This window comes from Chenopodium album, chromosome 6, assembly GCF_948465745.1.
Source record: "Chenopodium album chromosome 6, dcCheAlbu1.1, whole genome shotgun sequence".
Lineage (NCBI taxonomy): Eukaryota > Viridiplantae > Streptophyta > Magnoliopsida > Caryophyllales > Amaranthaceae > Chenopodium > Chenopodium album.
In genome coordinates, this window is record NC_137839.1 from 69956583 (window position 1) to 69981118 (window position 24536).

At 31.9% G+C, this 24536-nt stretch overlaps 2 protein-coding genes and 1 pseudogene across 3 annotated transcripts; 1 reads left to right on the forward strand and 2 right to left on the reverse strand.

Annotated features, from left to right (window-relative positions):
* Positions 1 to 5985: 5985 nt before the first annotated feature.
* On the reverse strand, positions 5986 to 8292 carry LOC145635116 (cytochrome P450 CYP82D47-like; annotated as a pseudogene). The gene is made up of 2 exons (XR_014113785.1): positions 7361 to 8292; positions 5986 to 6753 (listed from the first exon to the last, which is right to left on the reverse strand). The product of XR_014113785.1 is annotated as a cytochrome P450 CYP82D47-like (transcript).
* Positions 8293 to 13680: 5388 nt separating this feature from the next.
* Positions 13681 to 16186, reverse strand: LOC145635117 (cytochrome P450 CYP82D47-like). The gene is made up of 2 exons (XM_081686402.1): positions 15111 to 16186; positions 13681 to 14621 (listed from the first exon to the last, which is right to left on the reverse strand). Exons 1-2 carry the CDS (start codon positions 16020 to 16022, stop codon positions 13977 to 13979), a joined length of 1557 nt encoding a protein of 518 aa, XP_081542528.1. The 5' UTR covers positions 16023 to 16186; the 3' UTR covers positions 13681 to 13976.
* Positions 16187 to 17732: 1546 nt separating this feature from the next.
* LOC145635118 (transcription factor bHLH30-like) lies at positions 17733 to 20468 on the forward strand. The gene is made up of 2 exons (XM_081686403.1): positions 17733 to 18264; positions 19753 to 20468. Exons 1-2 carry the CDS (start codon positions 17974 to 17976, stop codon positions 20233 to 20235), a joined length of 774 nt encoding a protein of 257 aa, XP_081542529.1. The 5' UTR covers positions 17733 to 17973; the 3' UTR covers positions 20236 to 20468.
* Positions 20469 to 24536: the final 4068 nt, after the last annotated feature.

Sequence of the window (24536 nt, forward strand, 5' to 3'; positions counted from 1 at the left end):
GTTTTTTGGTTTCTAAGCTATACACATGCATTTTCAAAGTTATAAATTGTGCTCTCCACCTAACAATATTTTATCAACAATATCCTTTGACAGCCATATCAGTTTACGAAATTTAAGTTATTTTATCAACAATGGTGTCGTGACGTTATTAATTTGACACGTTTCCCGTTCTAATTGGTTTAACACTTTCATAAAAATTTAAAAATCAGAAAATAAAATAATTTTAAAAAAAAATTATTGTTAACGTCAAAGGTTATTGTTAATAAAAATTAGTGAGGTTGAGGGCAGCACAACTTAGACGTTTGAAAAGGCATGGACACAATTTAGAAAATGAAGAAGTTTGGGGGCATAATTTAGAAAAACCCTAAATAAAAGTATTCAAAAAAAAAAAAATCCTATTTGTAATATTTGACTCAAATTTTGTTAAATATTTGATTCACTTTTATTTATTACTTATGTTTATATAGTTGTTAATATGTTATTAAAATATACATTAAATATTTTATTTATATATAAATATGCTATCTTTTATTTATGTACGGTAAAAGATTTGTTTCCAAAAATAATTTTTGTAAAAAAAACCCTAAGGATACATGCGATGACACGTGTCATTACTGGTGTGTCTTTTAGTACATAGTTATTGATTGATTGATTATGTAAACCCTCAATCCTTAACAACATATTAGTACAATTTGTTCATCTTATATACCTTTTGCTCTCTATTACTTCGTGTATAGGTTTAATAAAATCTTGATATTGTTTGATCAAAATTATGCAGGGCATAACTATATAGATTTAATTTGACCACATCGATATTTATTCGAATTGAACTTGAACTAAAACCAAGAATAAAACTTTAAGATTATCCGACCAATTATCTGACCCAACACAATAACCCGAACCCAAATGTACCATTTACTAATCTGCCCAAACCCGACTCAACACAACCCGAACCTGAAATTAAATTTAATCTGAGTATGACTCGAATCATACTAGACCTACACCCGAAAGGGTGAATGACCCGGAATAACCTGAACCAAAATTGACCCGACCCGAACCTGAATTTGACCAAGACTAAATTCACCTGATAATTCTTGATCCTGATTTGACCCGACCCGAACCCGACTGAATTGACAACTCCACTATTCACATACAATATTTGATTAAATTTTTTTTTACTATTATAAAATAAATAAATATTATTATATATATAGTACTTTTTATATCATTATTAGATTAGGGCCTGTTCATTTCAATCAAGTTCAGTTCAGCTTCAATAAGTTCATTTCATTTCTTATTTTTCTTCATTTCAGTTCAGTTTAGTTCAGCTCCAATCAGTTTAGTTCAGTTTTTAATTTCCTTCTCTCATAAAATATTCAGTACACCTCACTTCAGTAAGCAGGCCTTTAGTCACATTGTCTAGTTTTATAATTGATTTTTTTTACAATTCTTCTAGTTGATAATAAAAGATATTAAACTAATGCATTTAAAAAATAAAAGGAGTACTACTGGTAAGTAAAAATTATAATATTAATGAACTATGCATTGAAATGGTTCCAACAAGTACCAACAAGACTGTTAATTTTCTTATGTGTGAAAGTCTATGAGTGACAATTGTCTTTAGTATTTTGCGTAAATGTTTTATTCTAGGATAACACAAAACTTGTACTGACACCTTTGTTTTTTTTTTTTTTTTTTTTTTTTTTGAAAATTTACAAATTGCAGCCATTTAAAAAAAATAAAAAAATTGCAAACTGCAGCCCAAAAGTTCGTATAAATTGAAAATTACAGCTCAATTCAACTTTTTCATTGGTTTACATGTCAAAAAATCTTCGGTTAAGGTTTTAGGGGCCATTTAAGGCCTTAAGGAACCGAATTGAGCTCTTAATTAGCAAAAAATTAATGTAACTGTCTCATTTTACAATTTCCCACAAATCCATCCATATTTGTTACGCAAAACGAGGCACTTACGTTATTTTTTTTTTGTTAATTCCAAGCTCAATTCGGGTCCTTAAGGGTTAAAATGGCCCCTAAAATCTTAATCGAAGATTTTTCAACATATAAATCGATGAAAAAAATTGAATCAAGCTGCAATTTACAATTTATACGAACTTTTGGGCTGTAATTTGCAATTTTTTTTTTAAATGGCTGCAATTTGGAAAATATGAACTTTAAGGGTCTGTTCTCATTGACTGAACTCAGCTGAACTGAACTAAACTGAACTGAACTGAACTGAACTGAGCTGAACTGACTGAGCTGAACTGAACTGAACTGAACTGAACTGAAATGAATATTTTATAAGAGAAGGAAATTAGGAGCTGAAATGAACGAACTGAACTGAGCTGAGCTGAACTGAATTTCAACGTAAGAGAACAGACCCTAAATGACTGCAATTTGCAAAATTTCTTTTTTTGTAAAAAAAGGTGATCATATTCATATCAGCTCCTATAAACTTATGTACTACCTCTAAGTTGTAACAAAGGGGTGTTATTTGTGATATATAAATTCCTTTGTTGCTACTAATAAACAAACGGAGGTAGTATAATTTTTCTCATGGGCTTGAGGAAGGAGTATAAGACGTGTACTATTACGAATTACTCGCAACAAAGGGGTATTATTTGTGAGACATAAAATATTTCTTTGTTGCGAGGAATATGTAACGGAGGGAGTATTGTTTTTTATGACTACATATTACATTTTTAATTCAAACTTTGTTTTATTTTGAATCCTTATGGTATATAATTTTTTTTTTATTTCACATTTCAAAATTTTTCATTCACTAATTATGTTAGGTTGAAAGATATATATTCATGATTTTCTTACTATAAATTATAATTATATGAATTTATAGAAATATATGGTTAGACATCTAAGTTGGCAGATATATTATTATACGTTTTTTTTTCCTATTGGAAGTAAATATTCCGTGTACATTGTATATCATTTTATTTCAAAAGTTTTCTTTTTAAAAAAATATACTAAGGACACATCAGAAAATGACACGTGTCATTGCTAGTGTGTCTTTTAGTATATAGTTACTAGATTACTAGATAAGTCTCTTACGATGCACGACATAAGAAATTTCTTTGAAATAAATATTTATTTTACATATGTCCCTTGTATGAGATAAATTATAAATACATACTCATTAATTGCAATGCTATTTAGATTTAACTAATTTTGAAGAAGAGTATAAATTTAAGTAAATTATGCAATACGAAGTACTCTTTAACCAGTTGATTAAAAAAAAAAGTACTCTTTAACCGGGAGTAATTATATTTTGAAGCCAAAAAGTAACTCATAAATTCATCTTAATATAATATAATATAATATAATATAATATAATATAATAATTGTTTAAAAAAAAGCTATTTTAATAATTTAAGGTAAAAAATAAAAATAAAAATAAATTTATGATGTCAACAATTAATTTAGGCGGGAAAATTTTTAACCATAACTTAACCATAAAGTCTTATATGTGGTTGACCACACCGGTGTGGCCAACCACTATAAAGGTTACTTCTCTAGTGTAATTGGGTTAATTGATTAGTATTAAAGGGGTTACTTCCTCATTGTTATAGAATTATTCGATCAGTGTTATAGGGGTTACTCGATTGGTATTATAGTGGATTACTTAATTAATGTTATATAGCTTACTGTTTTTTGAAACATTATATAGGTTAATTTATATGGCCACACGGTGTGACCAGCCGCACACAAAACGAGCTGGTTTAGTTTGCTTATATACAATTATGGGACTACGACCATTTTACATCCGATTATAAATAGTGGTAATGACAATGAATTTAGTGTAATCAATATTTTATATTTTTTTAATATATTTTATATACTAAAAGACACACCAGTAATGACACATGTCATCTCCTGGTGTGTCCTTAACTATTTTTTTTAATTGAAAAAATTTATTAATTAAGGAAACAAATCATTTACAAAAATATAATATTAGTTTTTATACATATTCCATATTAATGTAGTAATTATTATATCCAAAATAAAAGATTTTACAACTCTTTCTAAAAAAATTTAGGCAACTATAAACAAAAATTATATTCTTAAAATAATTTGTGACCTATTTTACAATAAGAAAAAAATTGCCTTTTTTTTTGGCTACTTTTTTTTAGTCGTATATCAGATGCTTCAATTAAAAAATGCAAATATCAAATCAACCTATCACATAATTTGTTATTCCTCGACTAACTTATAATAATATTTATCAATCAATAATCTATAAGTACAAATATAACTATAGATCACCGTGCATAGCACGGGATCTAACCCTAGTTTGACAATTAAAGTAATATCCGATTATAAATAGTGGTAATGAGAATGAGTTTAGTGTAATTTGACAAGTAAAATACTAATATATATTGCAATCTCATCCCCAATTTCATGTTTTTCTTAGTTTATTATCTTAATATCTTACATTCTTTTGATCGCATTACCCCCAAATGGTAATGGGTGGTAATGAAAATTTATGAAATATAATAATTTCGGTGAAATAGCGTTACTATGGGAATGGACATTGAATTGTTTTACAAATCTATATAGGAAGTACAAATTAATTCCCATGGCCACCATTCCTACAAGTCGTTAGGGTTTTATAATTTGGTTTCATGGGTTTACTTTTCCTTAGCTTAAATCTTGTTGAGGGATGTTTAACACTTTTTTTTTTTTTTTTTTTTTTTTTTTTTTTTTTTTTAAAAAAAAAAAATTCATAGAAATCAAGGGCCGTACAATAGTATAGATTTTGATTCTGTAGAGTTTAAATATGTTCTATCTTGTATTACTTGCACCACTTTCCTTATCACGAATGAAAGTGCACCAATAAGACATAAACAATAGCGTTGGTTTAAGAGCATGTTTGGTAAGGGTACTTTAACGGAGTCAATAAACCATTTTAGAATAGTCTTGGTAATAATTACCTTCCACCTAATTGAGACTGTTCTATAACCTTTGGTATCAAACTATCAATAATCATTATCCTTCTCAAACACACAAGTTTCAATTAATTCGTTTAACCAAACAAACATTACCTTTCCTCTTGTTCGTTTTCTTTCCATTTTGTTTCTAATCTAGTAAATATAACTAAAGTAACAACCGCAGACATCATCACCTATTTAAATTGTACATATGTCAAGTTGTGCTAAAAAATTTTCCGCCTAAATCAATTGCTGACATCATATTCTATTTTTATTTTTACTTTTTTTTAAACCTTCTTATTTTTTACCTTAAATTATTAAAATATCTACGGGGTATATTTTTTTGAAGACAATTATTATATTGCGAAGTTTGTTTTTTTTTTTTTTTTTTTTACATTATTATGGATTTATAAAAAAAAAAAGAGACTATCTGGCTTTCAAATATATTTACTCCCGATTTAAAAGTACTCTGTATTGCATAATTTGGTTAATTTTTTACTATTTCCAAAATTATTTAGATTTAAATACCATTGCAATTAATGGTTTGAAATTTTTTATATCATCAATCACACGAGGCTAATTTGGTTTAACTATAGATCACCGTGCATGGCACGAGATCTAACCTAGTGTTTATACAAAGCACCTCCCTAATCTGTAACTCAATACTAATTAGTCCTCCTTTCTTAATATATGAGTTACATGTGCAAGCATTTAACTAAATTTGTTACAATGCACAGGATCATGTACATGCTGTGAATGGCTTTCCATGAGAAGTTACTTGCTTTCAACAAATTAGCAAGATGGGGAATGCAACTTCCTGAGTTATCTAGACTCAAAGTTACTAGAATATTGTAAGTAGACGACATTATTGACAATTTATCATTTGGATGCTATCTGTTGATACTTTACTATTGTATAGTAGAATTATCTCTGCTATACAAACAATTTTGCAGACAGAGAACATATAGTTAATAAGTACTAAAAAACTGTCCGGAATAGACCAGTTTTATGAATTTTACCATATTCTTTATTCACTGTTAGTGGATGTTGGTTGATTCGTTATGCCATCTTTACAAGACCAAAATATGCAGCTTATTGTAAAACATAAAGTTGTAGTAAAATCCTTTCGTTATTATTACATAGTAGTGCAGGACATATAAATTGGTATGTAAATGAAGATTAATTAACAACCTTCATAAAGATTGGAAGGAAGGCGATGGGTGAGGATGACCTCAAGTGGTGTAGTTTTGAGGTTGGTTATTCCAAAACCCTCGGTCATGTCAACAGTTTCATCCAATGGAATTGAGATGTCAAATCCATGGAGCAAATTAGCTAGTGTAAATTGCATGACCGAAAGGGCAAAAGATATACCAGGACATATCCTCCTTCCACTTCCAAAAGGCATAAATTCAAAACTTTGGCCTCTAACATCATAGTCTTCTGTAGTTGTGAGAAACCTTTCAGGACGAAAATCCAACGGGTCTGCCCACACTTGTGGATCTCTGTGTATTTTGTAAAGATTGACAAAGAGTTGTGTCCCGGCTGGAATTTTATAACCACTCACGATACAATCTGAAATAGCTTCTCGAGGGATTGAAAGTGGTCCAGCAGGGTATAGTCTCATAGTCTCCTTGAGAACTGCTTGCAAGTAGACTAAACTCTTGAGGTCTGATTCTTCCACCAGCCTTTCTTTGCCCACTACCGTGTCTAGTTCAACTCGAGTTTTATTCAGGATATCTTTATTGTTGAGTAGCAATGATAATGCCCATGTTAAGGTTACTGCTGTGGTGTCTGCTGCTGCTAAGATCATTGTCTTTAAAGTTCCAAGTACAAAGAAAATGTTAAATGTTTGCAAAAAACTTATCAACAATGGAAGAACTATAACTTTGATGGAATTCATTAGAGAGGAGCAAGGGTTAGCCAAAGAGGGCTAGTAATGATCATTAAGCAGAAATGCAGAATTATTATGATTATTATGCCTGACATTAAGCAGAAATGCATGCAGAGTTATGTCTTTTCTTATTGAGTGATGTATAGATTAGCTCTAATATCATTTTTTTTTCAGGATTAGAGAGAAAAAATAAGATAGTGGTAAAGCTTAGGTTTGCAAATTAATTCATTTTTATCAATCAGCAGAAAACTCACTCTGACCTTTAACCACCTCTAACAACTGTGTAAGACTTGCTCCTTTCCCATTTTAAACATCCATAAATATGTTCAGATTAAGGGATATTGTAGCTTAATTCATAACTAGTATGAGCTCAGATTAAGACAAATCGACTATCATGAAAACATGTTTTCTGTATCATATTTGTTTGTTTGTTTGTTCTTGTCATAAAATTAGATTGTTAAAGCATTTACCAAATACTGATATTTCATAATATATAGGTCAACTATAATGCATATATAAAAGTTCTTACCATGCAAGTAGATTTGATGATTGTATCTGTTTCATATATAGAAGGCTTTTTCCTGTCCAGACTCAAAAATACCAAGCATCACATCCATAAAGTCCAGCTTTTCTTGTGTCTCTTTAGAGCTTCTGTTTTTATGTTCATCCAACCACCTTTGAGCTATCTGATCAATCTCTTTTGCTGCTTTCTTCATTTTTCTCTCGTACCCTCCGATATCAAACCACCTCAGGAAGGGCAGTGCATCAGCAGGAACGAATACACCTGCCAATTCGAAGAAATCCCTGAATGCCTTTACACACCTATCATATTCCTCCCCTTGGTAAAATTCCTTCAATGACTTGCTTGAAACTAATCTTACAATAGTATTCATGCTTATATCAGTAAACCATTGTTTCATGTCTGTTAATTCAGACCTGGAAATTGATGTACTCTTCATTGCTGATCTTACCTCAGATATCCTGACATTTTTTAACATCTCCACCCGATGGGCGGACAGTAGCTCGACAATGGTAATCTTGCGCATCTCACGCCAGTATTGGCCGTATTTGCTGAAGCCCAACATCGCACCGTTGTAACCCATATGTTCAACAAAGATTTTATGAGGACGGTTTAAGAATACTTTGTCATTGGTGCCGCCTAAGCACTCTTTCGCCATCTCTGCTGTGCTTACAAGTTACAACCAAAGCTCGGTGGATACCAAGCTTAATCATAAAGATTTGACCATATTTACCTGCTAGCTTTCCCAAGGTTATGGGAGGAAGACCTCCTAGAAGATGTAGATGGCCAATAACAGGCCAAGAACCAGATGGCTGGGGAGGTTTTGCCTTGGTGTCAATTATCTTTTTTCGTCGAAACAGGCAGTAGAGAATTAGTGATAAGGCAATCAGGCTTGTAGCTTCAGCTGAGAGCTGAATTGGTAGTCGAAGATTATAGTCCATTCTGTTTTACAGCTATTTTGTGGTGGTGACTGAGATTTGTGTTTCTGAAGTTTTTTTTTTTTGTTTTTTAAGACTTCAGCAAGATAATTCTTTCATGGGATGCTTCATATTATTATGGTTTTCAATACTAGATTAGTCAATTTCAAAATGTCAGTGCCAACCCTACTGAATTTGCTTAAGTCAATTATTGATGTTGGACTTTTGTTATCTTGTTTTTACGAAAAAATAAATAAAAAATGTGTCATTAACTGTAATGTACTTGGGCCGTAGGAATATAAACGATGACAAACATTAGCAAATACCTATTTGAAAATGGAATGATGACCATGGATTGGAGCTATGAGAAAAGCCTTAAAAAATATCTGACCTTGTGGCTTGGAGCTATGCAGAGGTGAACATGGACTAGTTTTATGTTCAGTTTTTTTTTTTATTTTTTTTTTATTTATTTATTTATTTATTCATATTATTTTCTTTAATTAATATCCCTCTAATTTAACTAAGAGAATGATAAATTTTAAAAAAATCTATAATTATATAACTAATATATAAAGCTAAACTTTTAGCCAGTTCACGAGGCAGCGACACTTGGCGTTCTAACTTTTCGCCAAGTGTCGCGCCACGTTGGATAGATTTAAATAGACCTCATAAGATAAAAAAGTTAATTTAGAATTCTATTTGAATAGAATTTTAGAATAAAATTAGTTTTATTTTCGATAAAATACCAATATTCAAATGTACAAATTCAATTATAATTTTATTAAAAAAATTATTAGATTATAATTCTAAAAAATTATCAAATAAATTATTTTTTGTATCATAATATTTTTTGGACAAAGAAAGTAGTTCAAAGCGTAAAACATACATTTATAATAAATAGTAATCGGTTAAAATAATATACTTCACAATCTTGCAAATCGTATAATGATTAAAAATTTATTTTAAAATTCAATAAACAGCTCGGGCATCGCACGGGTACACAACTAGTAATAATAATATATATATACTAAAGTAATCACCGAGATGAGACATTTGGCATAATTATGTGAAATATTTTCCCTCCAAAACGCTATTTATTGATTTTTTTATATAAAAAAAATCTGAAATTCTTTTAATACTTCCTCCGTTTTTTTTTATTATTGCACCATAGGGGTTTTGTACAAATATTTTGGTGGTGGAAAAAAGTAAGAGAGAGAAACGTAAAAATACAAAATTGTCCATGTGACATATTGATAAACGAAAAAGTAAGTGTGAAAAAGCAAGGGTATGTTGTGTATTTGTAGTGTGAACACAAATAATTTTTTTTTCCTAAAGAGGAAATGGTGCAATATTTGTGAAACTTCCTAAAAAGGCAAGTGGTGCAATAATAAAAGAACGGAGGAAGTGATTTTTTTTTTTATATGTAATATATACTTGTATATGAATTTAAAGTTTAGACATTAAATAAATTCAAATTTCAAAAAAAAAAAAGAAAATGAAAATGTTACATAAGTCTTTTTATTTAAAGTAACTCCATTTCAATTGACTATCATAATTTTAAATCTTCTTATTATTACGAATCTTATTATTATGAATCCGTGCATTGCACGAGGCCAAAACTAGTAGTATATATGAAGGCGATTGTATCAAAAAAAATATGATTATGACTATTTTTGTAGGGAAATTCTCAACGGTGACCTCCAACTTTTACTACACACACATGGTGATCCTTTTCAAAATTAATTATATACAATGACCTTAGTTAAGATTTTCATTTCACTCATAACATTATTTCATTGAATAATTGATAAAATTAACTATAGTTAGATTTATATTGAAGTCCAGATCGCCGAACCCAAACCAACACCACCCAAGACCACCAAATTACCCAGACCACCGATCCTCCCTCTTTCTCTTTCTTCTCCGCCCTCTCCTCCACCTCTCTATCTCTCTTTACCTTCCGCCTTCTCCGACCCCCTGCCAAAAATCGAAATCTCAAACCATAAACCCACCGCCCCTCCTCGACCAAAACCAACCCCACGGCTAGGGGTGGTTATTGAACAGGACTACCCATTGATAATAGGGCTGAGCCAAAATTTAAAGGGTCTTAACCCTTTAATGTTTTAATGGACAGGGTCATTAAAGGGCTTTAAGATATAGGGTCAATAAAGGGCTTTTATTGACGACCCATGAATATCAAAGAAAAATAAAAGGGCCAAATTTTTAGAAAGAATAAACCCAATTTTTGTAAAAAATTAAAACGACTTAAGAAAAAAAAAACCAATCTCAAGCATCCGAATTTGGTAGCTGCGACGGTGGTAAGGGTATGACTACAACGAGGATCAAGCGCATCTTCATCAGTCTTATGGATTGTACGTAGGAGCAGGTTGCAGCCATGGCTTGGACGCCATTGATGGAGAAGAGAAGAAGTGGAAACCCCGGGAGAGAGAAAATGGAGAGAAATTGTATGAGTTATCATATTCATGGCGCTGGTTTGGTGGTGCTAGAGGTGGTTGGTACCTTGTATACTGTGCATTGAAATTCCAATTCACAATCACAATTTTTTATTTTGATTAAACCAAATTGAAAAGATGAAACCGAGAATTTTGGGGTTTTATTTTTGTTTTTGTTAATATTGTTTATATTTTATATTTTCTGGGTTTTTTTTTTTAAGTGAATATATATGCATTGCTATTTTTTTTTCCTGTTTACATTAGCACTAGCAGCTAAATGGAAGTATGTGGGTAAAGGCCCGTTAATGGCCCGCTTCACTTTTACCCCAACCCTAACCCGACCCGGACCCTTATTGACCCTGACCCGACCCTCACCCACTAAATAATCATCATGACCCGCAGTCGACCTGCCCCGCTTATGACTCGCACCGACCCGCAATGACCCGCCTAATAACCACCCCTACCCATGGCCCATGATGAAGAGGTGAGAATCGTAGGTTAGAGACGGAATGGTTAGAGGAGAGAGAGTTGTGAGGTTAGGGTTCGGCAGGAGGCGATAGTTCGGCAGGAGGCGATAGATTGGCGATTTAAGGTGGTCGTGGTTTGGGTTCGGTGGCTCCGATGGGTAGAGGTGGTGCTGGCTTGGGGATAAAGGTGGAGGTGGTGGCTGGGTTATTGGTGTTTTTTATAGTTTATTTTTATTAAAAGTTAACCATAGTTAGTTTTTGAGTTAAGGTAACATATAAGGTCCAACTTTTTAATAAATATTGTATTTGGAGTCCAACTTTTTTTTTACTTTATTTTTGGGGTTTAGGTTAGAAATTCCGGTGAGTTAACCTTAGTTTAACTCACCGTTAACCATATAAAAAAGTTAGACTCTTGTAAAAAAGTTACCCCTTTTCTAATAAATTTATACCCTTAATGAATTTAATTATAAAATTAACTAATAAATTTTATACAAAGATTCCAAATTAAAAATAAAAGTTAATACAATATGGAACACATATACCACGTTTTCAAATTAATTTGGTGCTCTAAATTACTATGAATAATATAGACGGTTTTAAAATAATGTTTTTTTTTTCTTTTTTTTTTAATTTGACAAAAACACTTTTTTTTCATGGGTTAGTTCAATCAATAAAATAATTTAGTCATACTTTGTAAGACTTAGTAATTTGTGAAAATAAATATTTTTCATAAACACAAAAATTAATATCATAATTATTTACAAATTAAAATAATTTTTAATTTTTGTTGTATCTGAATTCTCAAATAAGGGTGCGATAAAATCTCCAAAAAAAAATTTCACAATAAGGGCCTATTCACTTCAGCTTAATTCTGTTTAGTTTAGTTTAGTTCAACTCCAATTAGTTCAGTTCAGTTAAATTCAATTCAGTTCAGTTCACCTCCTAATTTCCTTCCCTTATACAATATTAATTTCAGCTCAGTTTAATTTAGTTCAGCTCAATTCATTAAATGTGAACTGGCGCTAATACGATATGTGAATTATGCATATTCTTTTTTTATTTAAATATAAGTTTAATAAATAAGATTCATATTTTATTAAATTGTTTCAAATCTTAGTTATACTAAAAGATTTAATATTAATTATATTCTTAGTATTATTATCAATTTTACACTTTTAATTAGTGAAAAATTGTCTTAAAAAATTGTGGAATATAACAAAATTTATTGATTCTCTTCTTATTACATATTTATTGAAATGAAACATGAATTATTATTAAAGAACAAATTAGCTAATTATGTATTTTACTTACACGACAAAAAGAAAAAAAAATAAAAACCTACAAAAAAAACCTAAGTTAAATTACTATCAATAATAAAAAGTATGATATAGGAAATGATATCACTATAACTAAAAAAAAAAATAATAGAAGGATCCTAGTTTTTCAAATTTTCTAATTGGTTGTTTTATTTATTTATTTTTTTTTTAAAAAAAAAAGAAAGAATTTTTTTTATTGGTTAACTAGAAGGGTTCAAGTTTTTTAATTAAGGGTCTAACTTTTTTGCACACAATTAATTAAATCTCACCGAAAAAACTTTTCTAGACCCCAAACACTATTAGAAATAAGTTAGACCCTAAATACAATATTTTCCAAAAAGTTGGACCCCAACTATGATTAACTCTTTTTTATATATATATAATAAATAACACTCATTAAGTAAAATAATTTTTTTAATTATGGTCATTTTTTATAATACAAAAAAAGGGAGGTTACCAGTAGTGCGTAGCAGACAGAATTGAGGGTCACCATTGAGAATTTCCTTTTTTTTTTTTTTAATATGTATAATTTACCAATATTTGTCGAAGTAGAGTATATGAATAGTGCAAAGTAAGGGCCTATTTAGCTTAGTTTTAGTTCAATTCAGTTAAGCTCCATTCAGTTCAGTTAAGCTCCAATTAGTTCAGACTAGTTCCTTAATTTTCGTCTCTCATAAACAATTCATTTCAGCTCAACTCAGCTCAGCTCCAATCAGTTCAGCTTAGCTCAATAAATCAGAACAGTCCCTAATAGGTACATTAAATAAAGCTGAGAGAGTAATAGTAGTTCATAGTTTCATGTACTGTTAATACATTTAAAATATGCTATTTCAATAACTTTAATGAATTGTGTTAACACATATTTCTTGCCAATTGGAAGTTTGACAGAATCTGACCACGAGACTTGCAAAGCCATTTTTCAACATGGCCCTGCTTAGTTTTATGTCTCTTCTTAGACCCCATTTGGTTTGGTGTAAAACGTTTTCATGAAAAATGACTTTTTTCATTTATTTGATTTGTTAAAGGGTCGTGGAAAACAATTCATTCAATGATGGAAAATTGCATCCTTAATGATATAAAACATTTTCTTTTCTCTTCCTTACCTCCCTTTCACTTTCTTCTCACCATTTTTTTTTTTTTTTTTTTTTTTTTTTTTTTTTTTTTGTGACTTTTCTTGTACGTAACCAAACAAAGGGAAAACTAATCTGCAGTTGTGTTTTTTCTTGAAATATGTTTTTCATATAAACTAATTTTGTCATTGAAAATGGTTTATATCAAACCAAACTAGGCCCTTAAGCTACATAGGTGTGTTAGCACGGCTTAGCTCGTGAGCTCAAACTCCACTCAAAACAAAGTTCAAAACAACAAACATACCTCAAGCTGTATAAATGCTGCTGCTCTGGTATTGTTCAACTAAGGCAAGCCTTTCTAAGAATCTCATTACATGTTCAACTAAGGTACGCAGATTATAATCAATCAGTAACCATTGTAAAGTCTTTATAAAGGTTGGAAGGAAGGCGATGGGTGAGAATGACATCAAGTGGTGTAGTTTTGAGGTTGGTTAGTCCAAAACCCTCAGTCATGTCGACGGTTTCATCCAATGGAGTTGAGATGTCAAATCCATGGAGTAAATTAGCTAGTGTAAACTGCATGACCGGAAGGGCAAAAGATATACCAGGACATATCCTCCTTCCACTTCCAAACGGCATAAATTCAAAACTTTGGCCTCTAACATCATAGTTTTCACTAGTTGTGAGAAACCTTTCAGGACGAAAAACCAATGGGTCTGACCACACTCTTGGATCTCTGTGTAATTTGTAAAGATTGACAAAGAGTTGTGTCCCAGCTGGAATATTGTAACCACTCACGATACAATCTGAAATAGCTTCGCGAGGGACTGAAAGGGGTGCAGCAGGGTATAATCTCATAGTCTCCTTGAGAACTGCTTGCAAGTAGACTAAATTCTTGAGGTCTGATTCTTCCACCTGCCTTTCGTTGCCCACTATCGTGTCTAGTTCAACTTGAGTCTTCTTCAGGATATCTTTATTGTTGAGTAGCAATGATAATGCCCATGTTAAGGTTACTGCTGTGGTGTCTGCTGCTGCTAAAATCAACGCCTTCCAAGTACAAGAAAATAATTAATGTTTGAAAATATCTCATCTCACAATCAAACAGCTATAAAATTTGATGGAATCTGTTAGAGGGGGCTAGACAGTGATATCAAGTAGGGTTCGCAATGGCCCATTATTATCTCACTAGAGATTTTTTTATGCCTGACAATAAGCTGTATTATGTCCTTACTTGGTTAGCAATGTATGGATTAGCTCTAATATCTCTTTGTTTCGAGATTAAGAGTAAGATGATGATAAAACATAGATCTGTATATTAGTTCATTTTTATCAATTAGCCGAACTCCCTGACCTGTTATCACCTCTAACAACTGTGTAAGAATTGCTCTTTTACCCAAATTAAACATTTCAAAATAAATTCAGATATTTTTTTTTATAATTTTTATTCTTGTCATAACATTAGATTGTTCAAGAACTAATCCGACACTGATATTTCATAATATAAAATTTGATTTTAATGCGTGTAGAAGTTCTTACCATGCAAGTGGCTTTGATAATTGTATCTGTTTCATATTTGGAAGGCTTTTCCTGTCCAGACTCGAAAATACCAAGCATCACATCCATGAAGTCCAGCTTTCCTTGTGCCTCTTCAGAGATTCTGTTTCTATGTTCATCCAACCACCTTTGAGCTATCTGATCAATCTCTTTTCCTGCCTTCTTCATTTTCCTCTCGTACCTTCCGATGTCAAACCACCTCAGTAAGGGCAGTGCATCAGCAGGGACAAATACACCTGCCAATTCGAAGAAATCCCTGATTGCCTTTACACACCTATTATATTCCTCCCCTTGATAAAAATCCTTCAATGACTTGCCTGAAACTAATCTTACAATAGTATTCATGCTTATATCAGTAAACCATTGTTTCATGTCTGTTAACTCAGACCTGACAACTGATATACTCTTCATCGCCGATCTTACCTCAGATATCCTGACATTTTTAAACATCTCTACCCGATGGGTGGACAGTAGCTCGACAGTGGTAATTTTACGCATCTCACGCCAATATGGACCATATTGGCTTAAGCCTAACATGGCACCGTTGTAAGCTATATGCTCTACAAAGATTTTCTTGGGACGGTTTAAGAATACTTTGTCATTGGTGCCACCTAAGCACTCTTTTGCCATCTCTGCTGTGCTCACAACCAAAGCTTGGTGGACACCAAGCTTGATCATAAAGATTTGACCATATTTATCTGCTAATTTTCCCAAAGTTATGTGAGGAAGTTCTCCTAGAAGATGTAGATGGCCAATAACAGGCCAAGAACCAGATGGCTGGGGAGGTTTCGCCTTGGTGTCAGTTCCCCTTTTTCGTCGAAACAGGCAGCAGAGAAATAGTAATAAGGCAAGAAAGCTTGTAGCTTCAGCAGAGAGCTGAAATTTAAATTCCATGTTGTTTTACAGTTTTTTGTGGTGATGAACTGAGACTTGTGTTTCTGAAGTTTTGCTTACACTTTACAGACTTCAGCAGGATAGTTCTGTGATGGGATTATTTATATGACATGATTAAAATACTAGATCAATCAATGTTTAGGTGCTTAAGAAACATATTTCAAAATGTGAGTGCAAACTCTTCTAGATTTGTTTTCTTTGAAAAACTAAATTATTGGTGTTGGACTTTTGTTTCCACTTGTTATATTTTTTTTGACTAAAAAAATATTATTTTAAACTGTAATGTATTTGCATCTTTCTGAATCTCAGCCTTGGTTTTGTAGGAATATGACGTATGGGATGACAAATTTGAGCAAAATGCTATGTGAATTAGCCAGAAAAAATCTCAAAAATCGTCTGATCTTGTGGCTTGGAGCGTGGCAGAGGTGAATATGCATTGAATTTATCTATTAGGCTTGTGGCTTTCACACTTGACTTTAATGAATTGTGTTAACAAAGGTATTATTCCATTAAATCCATCTCTTGCTAATTTAAAATTTTGACCATAAAAATATTTTTGGTTATCACAGTTTAATTTTATATACTTGACATTGAGACCATTGTATCAAGATTGATCTTGACTACGTTTTTTATTATGTGTAAATCACTCATAATAGATTAGGTGAACAGTGAAATAGAGGGAATACAAGGAGTGCATATACTGTTAGCTTATAGCTAACTCCTCATCATAAAGTATGTTTTTTTGCATTAAAACTAGGCTATGAGAAGAAAGTTATTTCCTTTTGATTAGTTGTATAGGGTCCAATAACTTTAATGAATTGTGTTAACATCTATTTCTTGGCAACTGGAAGTTTGACAATTTGCCCATTTAGGCTAGCCACTAGACCACGATCCTAGCAAAGCCGTATTTCAACATGGCTCGGCTTAATTTAAATTAATTTCTCATCTTAAGCTACATAGGTGTATTAGCTCAGGCTTGGCTCGTGAGCCCGATCTCCACTCAACATCAATGTTCTGGTGTTTTTAACTCAGACAAGCAGGCTGGCCATGCTGAGAATCTCATTACATTAGCTTATTGATTATTAAAACAGCAATATTGAATTTGAACCTGGCTTGTTCATAAAAAGAACTAAGTTGAGCTGAACATGTAGCCAATCTGATTTAGATTTTTTCAAAATCGGCTTTGTTGGTGACTACTCTTAGTCCCTAGATACTACTAGTCACAATTGAGGCATTGGTCAAAACTTAACTTCATTGACATTAATTAGCTGATTTGGGATTTTTAATTGTCTAAAAGAGCAACCTTTTGTTTTTTCTTGGTCATATTCCTTTGTTTTATATACTTATTTTTAGTCATATATAGAAGACAGAGTGATAGTTTATGTATGTTATCAGCATGATTAAAATAACTTCTGATGTTTAGAGTTGATGTCGTGTTGTTTGTTTCTTTAATCATGTTACTCAACCTCACTAATCTGTCTTATTGTTGACTGATGAGTAAATAGGTTTATTATATGTTCAACTTGGCCCATTTATAAGTATTATATAGTTTAATTAAGGGGTATAATAAACTTTTCTTTGAAAGTTTAAACAATTAATTAAGTTATATACAATGATACTATAATACTGGTATTCAGGATTTCTGCAAGTTCTAGAATCTGTTGTCTCTTCAATCAAAACATTGCTATTCAGAATCTCTAACCAATTGAATATTCCTTGAATCCTGAGTTTAATCGTATACAACGGCTTCGAGTACAAGAAATAAACACCACCAAGGAGAAATAATCATTGTTCCCTTGTTAATCTGTCTCTGATCATCTAAACTGCCAAAACATTAAGCTTCCAAAAGCCGTCTCTTAGAAAGATCTTTGATCCTTAGTTCTTTCATAGATTATTAAGTTGTGTATTTCGTTTTTTAATTCTTTACATTCTCATTCATTTTTTTGGTGCAATGGATTCGAGTTTTCTAGTACAAAGTCAAGAGTTTCCTGATTTTGGCTTGTTTATGCCCAATAATCTGGAGTTACATTGTAAATCATTAGGATGGGTAGGAGAGTCACCACTTTCTGACAGTAAGATGGATGAAGTTGTTAAGAATCCGGATAGCTTTGGCAAAAAAGTTACCTCGGAGAGGAAGAATTCAATTGCTCTGAGGAACCATTGTGAGGCTGAGAGGCGAAGAAGGGAGAGAATCAATGGTCATTTTGCTACACTTCGGAATTTCCTTCCTTCAAATGATAAGGTATGAGATGATCTCTCCTTCCCCCTACTTGTAAAATCGGAAGGTTTTGTTAATAGCGTACTAGATAGTTGAGAAATAATAAAAATGGTTATCTGTTAGTGTGTTTCCTGCAAATAAATCCATTTTTTCTTGATCATATTTTCTGTAACACCCTTTAGCTTAAAATTATTTTCTTGGTACTGTTTTTATGAAATCTAGACTTCAGACTGCAGCATAATGCCGCGATTTGTGATTAGCAGCACATTCAGATTTCAGATCATAGTTTTTTGCTAACGAAGTCTAGCTCTGAGATCAATTTACTTCGTTACCTTAGATGAAGATCTCTAAGATCAATGTTCTCCATTGATTCGTCTCTGTGTTTAACTTCTTTACCTTATTCTTGTTTGGTGATTATCAATTGAATAATTGCCAATTAGCTTGTGATTCCTTCTGAAAAATTTTGCCTCCATTTTCCACAAATATTTTTTTATGTTATTTTCAGAGATGCTTGACTATTCCTTCCATTGACATGAAGTTGCTTTTACAATAACTAATGATGTAAACCATTCATTTTAAAAAGGCAAAATAGTGGCTGTGCTGTACCTGTAATCGACGTCGTTAATGGGCGGCTTCGTGTATAGACATTTTAGTGGTCCAATCTCAAGGTTTAACTAAGGACTAATGAATATTCTGAGAATTCTTTAGCTTATTGAAGTAATTGAACCTTTTTGGCATTAAATTATACGCCTGCAGACTACCAAATCATTTTTTCTAGTGTTTTAAAAATTTGTTCCTGATGTAAGCATCAAGATTCAAGAGACTTGGCAAGTGAAACAGAATTTTATGTCTTACCTTATTTGTTTAATCAAATATGTGCTTTTCAGTGCATCAATATGCTTTACTACTCATGTAGACTTTTTCCATCGGCGAATCTTCATTATTATTTGGAAATATGATATTTGGAGATGATGTATTGGTGAAAACTTGAAGCCGCTAGATTTTGATGGCTTTCACTGCCATCTCTTAGAATATATAAAGCTGTTGAACATGTTGAACAGGTTGTCTCGGGCTTTGTTTTAAGTTTACATGGATGGATTGAGGCTTGAGAGTCCTTTGAATGTCTGAAACTAAATACAAACTGGCTGATTTGATTAGATAGATTGACATGCTAAGATTACTAACCCCTGTAATTAAACAGGGTGATAAATTTAAAAGCACATTTATTTGGTGCCTTGTTTGCATTGTATTCTCATGCTAGGAAGTTTTGCAAAACTTTAGTTTCTTACTGCTTTCAGAACATTGTATGGCTCAGACGAGTTACAAGACCAACCTGTAGCATACTGACATTATTGTAGATGATTGAGCCTGTTGTATAAAAATTCACTCGTTGCATAATGCATACAAGACTTGTTGAATACGGAGTAATATCTATACAAGTATGAATGAACATTATAATGTTCTGTGATTTTGAAATGCCTATTAATTTTGCATCAATATATGACCCTTCAGATTGACAAAGCAACACTGCTAGCTGAAGTAATTTCCCAAGTCAGAGTGCTAAAGAAGCAAGCATACGAGGCTTCTAAGGGGCTGCTCGTACCAACAGATGCTGATGAAGTTGTAGTTGAGTCATACAATGACGAAGACATAGCAGATGGCACTTTCGCATTCAGGGTTTCAGTATGCTGTCGTTACAAGCCAGAACTCATCCCATATATGAGGCAAGCCATCAGTGACCTTGAACTCACTATAGCCAAGGCAGAGATTTCTACCTTAGAGGGTAGGGTAAAGAATGTTCTTATTGTCACTGGCTACAAAGATGACAATGTTGATGACAAAACAGACAAATTCGCAAAGTGTATACACGAAGCCCTGTGTTCTGTACTCCAGGAGCTTTCTGCATCAGAAGAGATCTTGCCAACTGCAACATTACCTAACAAGAGACGAAAAGTCTCCTGCTTTGAATCCTCAATATGGAGCCCATCTTTGTGAGTGAATACATACATGTGATGTAGTGATATAAATACCCTTGAGAATTAAGATATAATACCGTTGAGAATTAAGATATGTTAAAAATAAAGATATGCATGAAATATGGCAAGATAGTACAGTTAACACATTTAATAGTGTAATAATATATAAATACCATAGTGTTGAAATACCCCAAAAGGGGTATAGATATCTGAATTATTACAATAGATAGCCTATGATGTAAGAAAAAGTTATGACGGTACCAATAAGAAATGTATTCAAATATATTGTCAAAATATCATGCAAATTAAATTGTATCTTGAGGAATTAAATGATATCGGTATATGATGGAATCGGTAAATAATATGCATATGCAAAAGGAAAGAACTTGTGAATAAGGGATCAAAATATATGTCCATTTTGATGTCGACCTAAAACTAAGATAATAAATAAAAAGTTTATCATGGACTAGTATTCCAATAAGAAAATGGATTTCTGAAATCCACACTGTACAATGTTTGTATTTTTTAGTCTTTTATTTACGTGCATGTATGAGTTTTAGATTTATGAATTACTCATTGTGTGTATAGGATGTAATTTGATCTATTATTCGTGACATATATATTTTGTTTAATATTTTATCATGAATTCTACATCTCATACTGCATGCTTTAGTTCTGTACAGTACAACAATTGTGTTATATGTGAATGATTGTGGTATGAACAGTTTGTAATTATGATGAAGGCTTACAAGAAAAAATTTAACTCCGATGGGCTTATAATTGTGATGAAAGTTTATATGATAACGATTCAATAGCATGTTATGAATCATGCATGAAAAGTTCCCGAAGAACTCACATACAACGTATTCAAATATCTAGCCCTTCAAATTCTATATTTTGAAAAAGGACAATGTTAATATTGTTATCAAACTCATGGAGAGTATTGGTGATTAAGTTATTGAGATTATTTCAACCTGAAGTTTAACCAAGTGAGAGTTAATCGACTTTTGTATTCATTGGAAAACTCTCTAAAATGCAAAATGTCTAAAGAAGAATAGTAATGAGATATATTACCGTAAGAATAATCTTCTTATGGTCCAGAAGAACCATGAGTAAAGTATATATTAATTACTTATGTTATACAAGTATTATTACTAATTCATATAAGCTTAGATAATGATATCAAGATATCACATGTTGCTATAAATTATTATCAATATTATCAATAGCTACTTTTACGACCTCCAAAAGTAGGCATAATTTTAATGGTAAGGCAACTTGAAACAAAATTGTCATATAACATATTGGTAAATGCAACATAGGTATTGTTTTCTCAATTATGCATGGGTAAATGAATATGTCTTATAGTGAAGATTTAAAGATTCAAGTTTGATCAAAGATGATCAACTATCAAGGAATGCTATTAAGTTACAAGTGTGAAGTTACTAACGCATTAAACTCATTACAATAGAAGATCTCAAGTTATGCATTCATCAGGGGGAGAAGATATGCGCTACAATCTTTTTTCTTTAACCATTATTTTGTCCTACATTGGATTTTCCTGGTAAGTTTTTAACGAGGCAACATGTAAGGCGTATTACGAAAGTGTTGTACTCTTTTTCCTTCATTAGTGCTTTATCCCATCAGGTTTTCCCTAGTAAGGTTTTAACGAGACACACTATTCGATAATGTCATCTAAGGGGGAGTGTTATATAATATATGTATTTAGTGTATGCCTATTATACCCTTATGATGATTCTAGGATATTCTTGATATACTAAGGTTATTATATATTTTGAGAAAGCCTAATTGTATTATATATATAATACCCACAAAATTAAGGAATAAGAATAAATTGTTTTCTCAAATTATTATCACTTTCAACTTATTTGCTTTGTCGCCATTTCTTTTAAATTTTGGGCATTCAAAGAAATGATGGAAATTTTGGAATTTGGTACCTTAAAAATAGGGGGTGTTGAATTTTGGTACCCGTTTAAAACTTTTTTTTATTTTTACAAAGTGTAAAATTATAGGTTTTGGTACCTCCGTCCATGTTCCGTTAACTTTTCCGTTAGTAGGGCTTTGCCGCCCTTAGCTCCTCTCTCCCCCTCCTTGTGCGGCTGCCGGCAACTACCACAATAGCCTGATGTTGCGGCCAGGCCGAAACCCAGCCACATCAGCTTCCGCCGCGGCCAGGAACGAATCCCATCCACAGCAGCTGTTGCCGCGGCCAGGAACGAAACCTAGCCACAGCAGCTATTGTCGCGGCCAGGAACGAAACCCAGCCACAACAGCTGCCACCGCGGCCAAGAACGAATCCCAGCCACAACAGTTGTCGCTGCGGCCAGGAACGAAGCCCAGCCACAGCAGCTACCACTGCGGCCAGGCACGAAGCCCAGCCACGATTCGAGGTTCATGGGAGGGAAGGAAGGCGGTGGTTTATGTGGTTAAGCTAGGGTTTCGAGGAAGGGGGAAACAGGGGTTATGGGCCCTTTTGGCTAATATTGGAGGAGGAATAGGGAAGGGGTGGGGTGGCCGGGGAATTCCGCCACTTACTGCCGGAACCGGCACAGGGGAAGGGTGGCAGTACTGGAAGTGGGTGGTGGTTTTTTTTTTATTTTAAAAGTTTTTAATAAATTAAATTCTTAAATAATTAGATAATGGGCCCCACTAACGGAAAACTTAACGGAACATGGAAGGAGGTACCAAAATCTATAATTTTACACTTTGATGGGCACCAAAATAAAAATAAAAAAAAAGTTTTAAACTGGTACTAACATTCAACACCCCCATTTTCAAGGTACCAAATTCCAAAATTTCCAAGAAATAACTCAACATTTCAAACATTTACAAAACTTGTCTATAAGAAAGAGTCATGCACGAGATTAGGATGTCTCAACATAATTGTATTTACAAGGATATTCAAGAAAAAGGTTGAGTATATTGAGAAATGTAATCAATGGTAATGTTTTATGCAAACAAAATGTTTTCATTTGTTATCAAATGTCAATGCTTTCATTGATTTAATCACCGATGAGTCGGTATGTACTACCACTCATAAAGTCATAATAACTTGCTATAAGAGGTAATTTCATTACATATTTCAATGGTTGGACGAAAAACAAATTTAGGTATGAAAATCTTGTCAGTTATTACATTCCACATTCAATAGATTTGAGAGAAAAAGGAAATTTTTTATGATAAACTTCCAAGGATAATGCGTTATCAAAACAATATAAAAATAAAGATACTTAGGCCCCGTTTGATTCACCTTAATTTTGTTGAACTGAAATTATTTTTACTGAACTGAACTTATTTTTACTGAACTGAACTTAATTTTACTGAACTGAAATTATTTTTATTGAACTTAAATTAATTTTACTGAACTGAAATTATTTTTACTGATTTTCTATTATAATTCTTCTTTAAGAAAACTAAATTTTACTGAACTTAACTTAATTTTACTGAACTGAAATTATTTTTACTGAACTGAAATTAATTTTACTGAACTGAACTTTTTTTTACTGAACTGAAATTATTTTTACTTAATATTATTTTTTTAAGGTGAATCAAACAGGGCCTTACTAATTGCAATTTAATTTTTATATATTTTTATACTAGAATTTTTTTTTTTTTTTTTGCTTAATTGTTGTTTCTTTTTATACCTATTTTATTGATTAACTCACCATAAGAGCAACTTTAATGGCTGACTAATACTCTTTTTAGGTTTATGCTACATAAGATTCCCAAACTTATTTCCTTTTAATCGAGCTATAATGTGCTCCAATGGTAAGCAAGTTGTTTAAGATATTTTTAATTTTTTTTATATATATTCATTTAGTACTTAATTCAAGTAATTAAAAATAAATAAATAAATTTAATTCTTTTTTCCCCAGTAATTAGGTTTGTAGAGCTGATTTTCTTAGTTTTGCTAAAACTAAATAAATGCTCCAATGTAGTTGCTTAACTATTTTTGAAAATTGCAAGTTAATCCCTATAATCAACTACTCTATAAGTTTCTCTCAAAAAAAAAAAAAAAAAAAAACTACTCTATAAGTAATTTTAAAAAAAAATTAATGACTAAAAATTATCTTGAGTCTTAAGATGAAGTACATTATTTGTATGGGTAGATGAGATACAATGTTGTAGGTAAATATAAGATTTTTGTTGGAATAAAATTTGGTTTAAGTGTTGCCACTTGCAACAATCGATCATATATAGTTTTTTTTACTGCCACAAAATTGAAAGATTGATAAGTGATATAGATATTTGTTTCAAGATTTTGTTAAACTCATTTCCATAAGAACCAAGTATACTTTA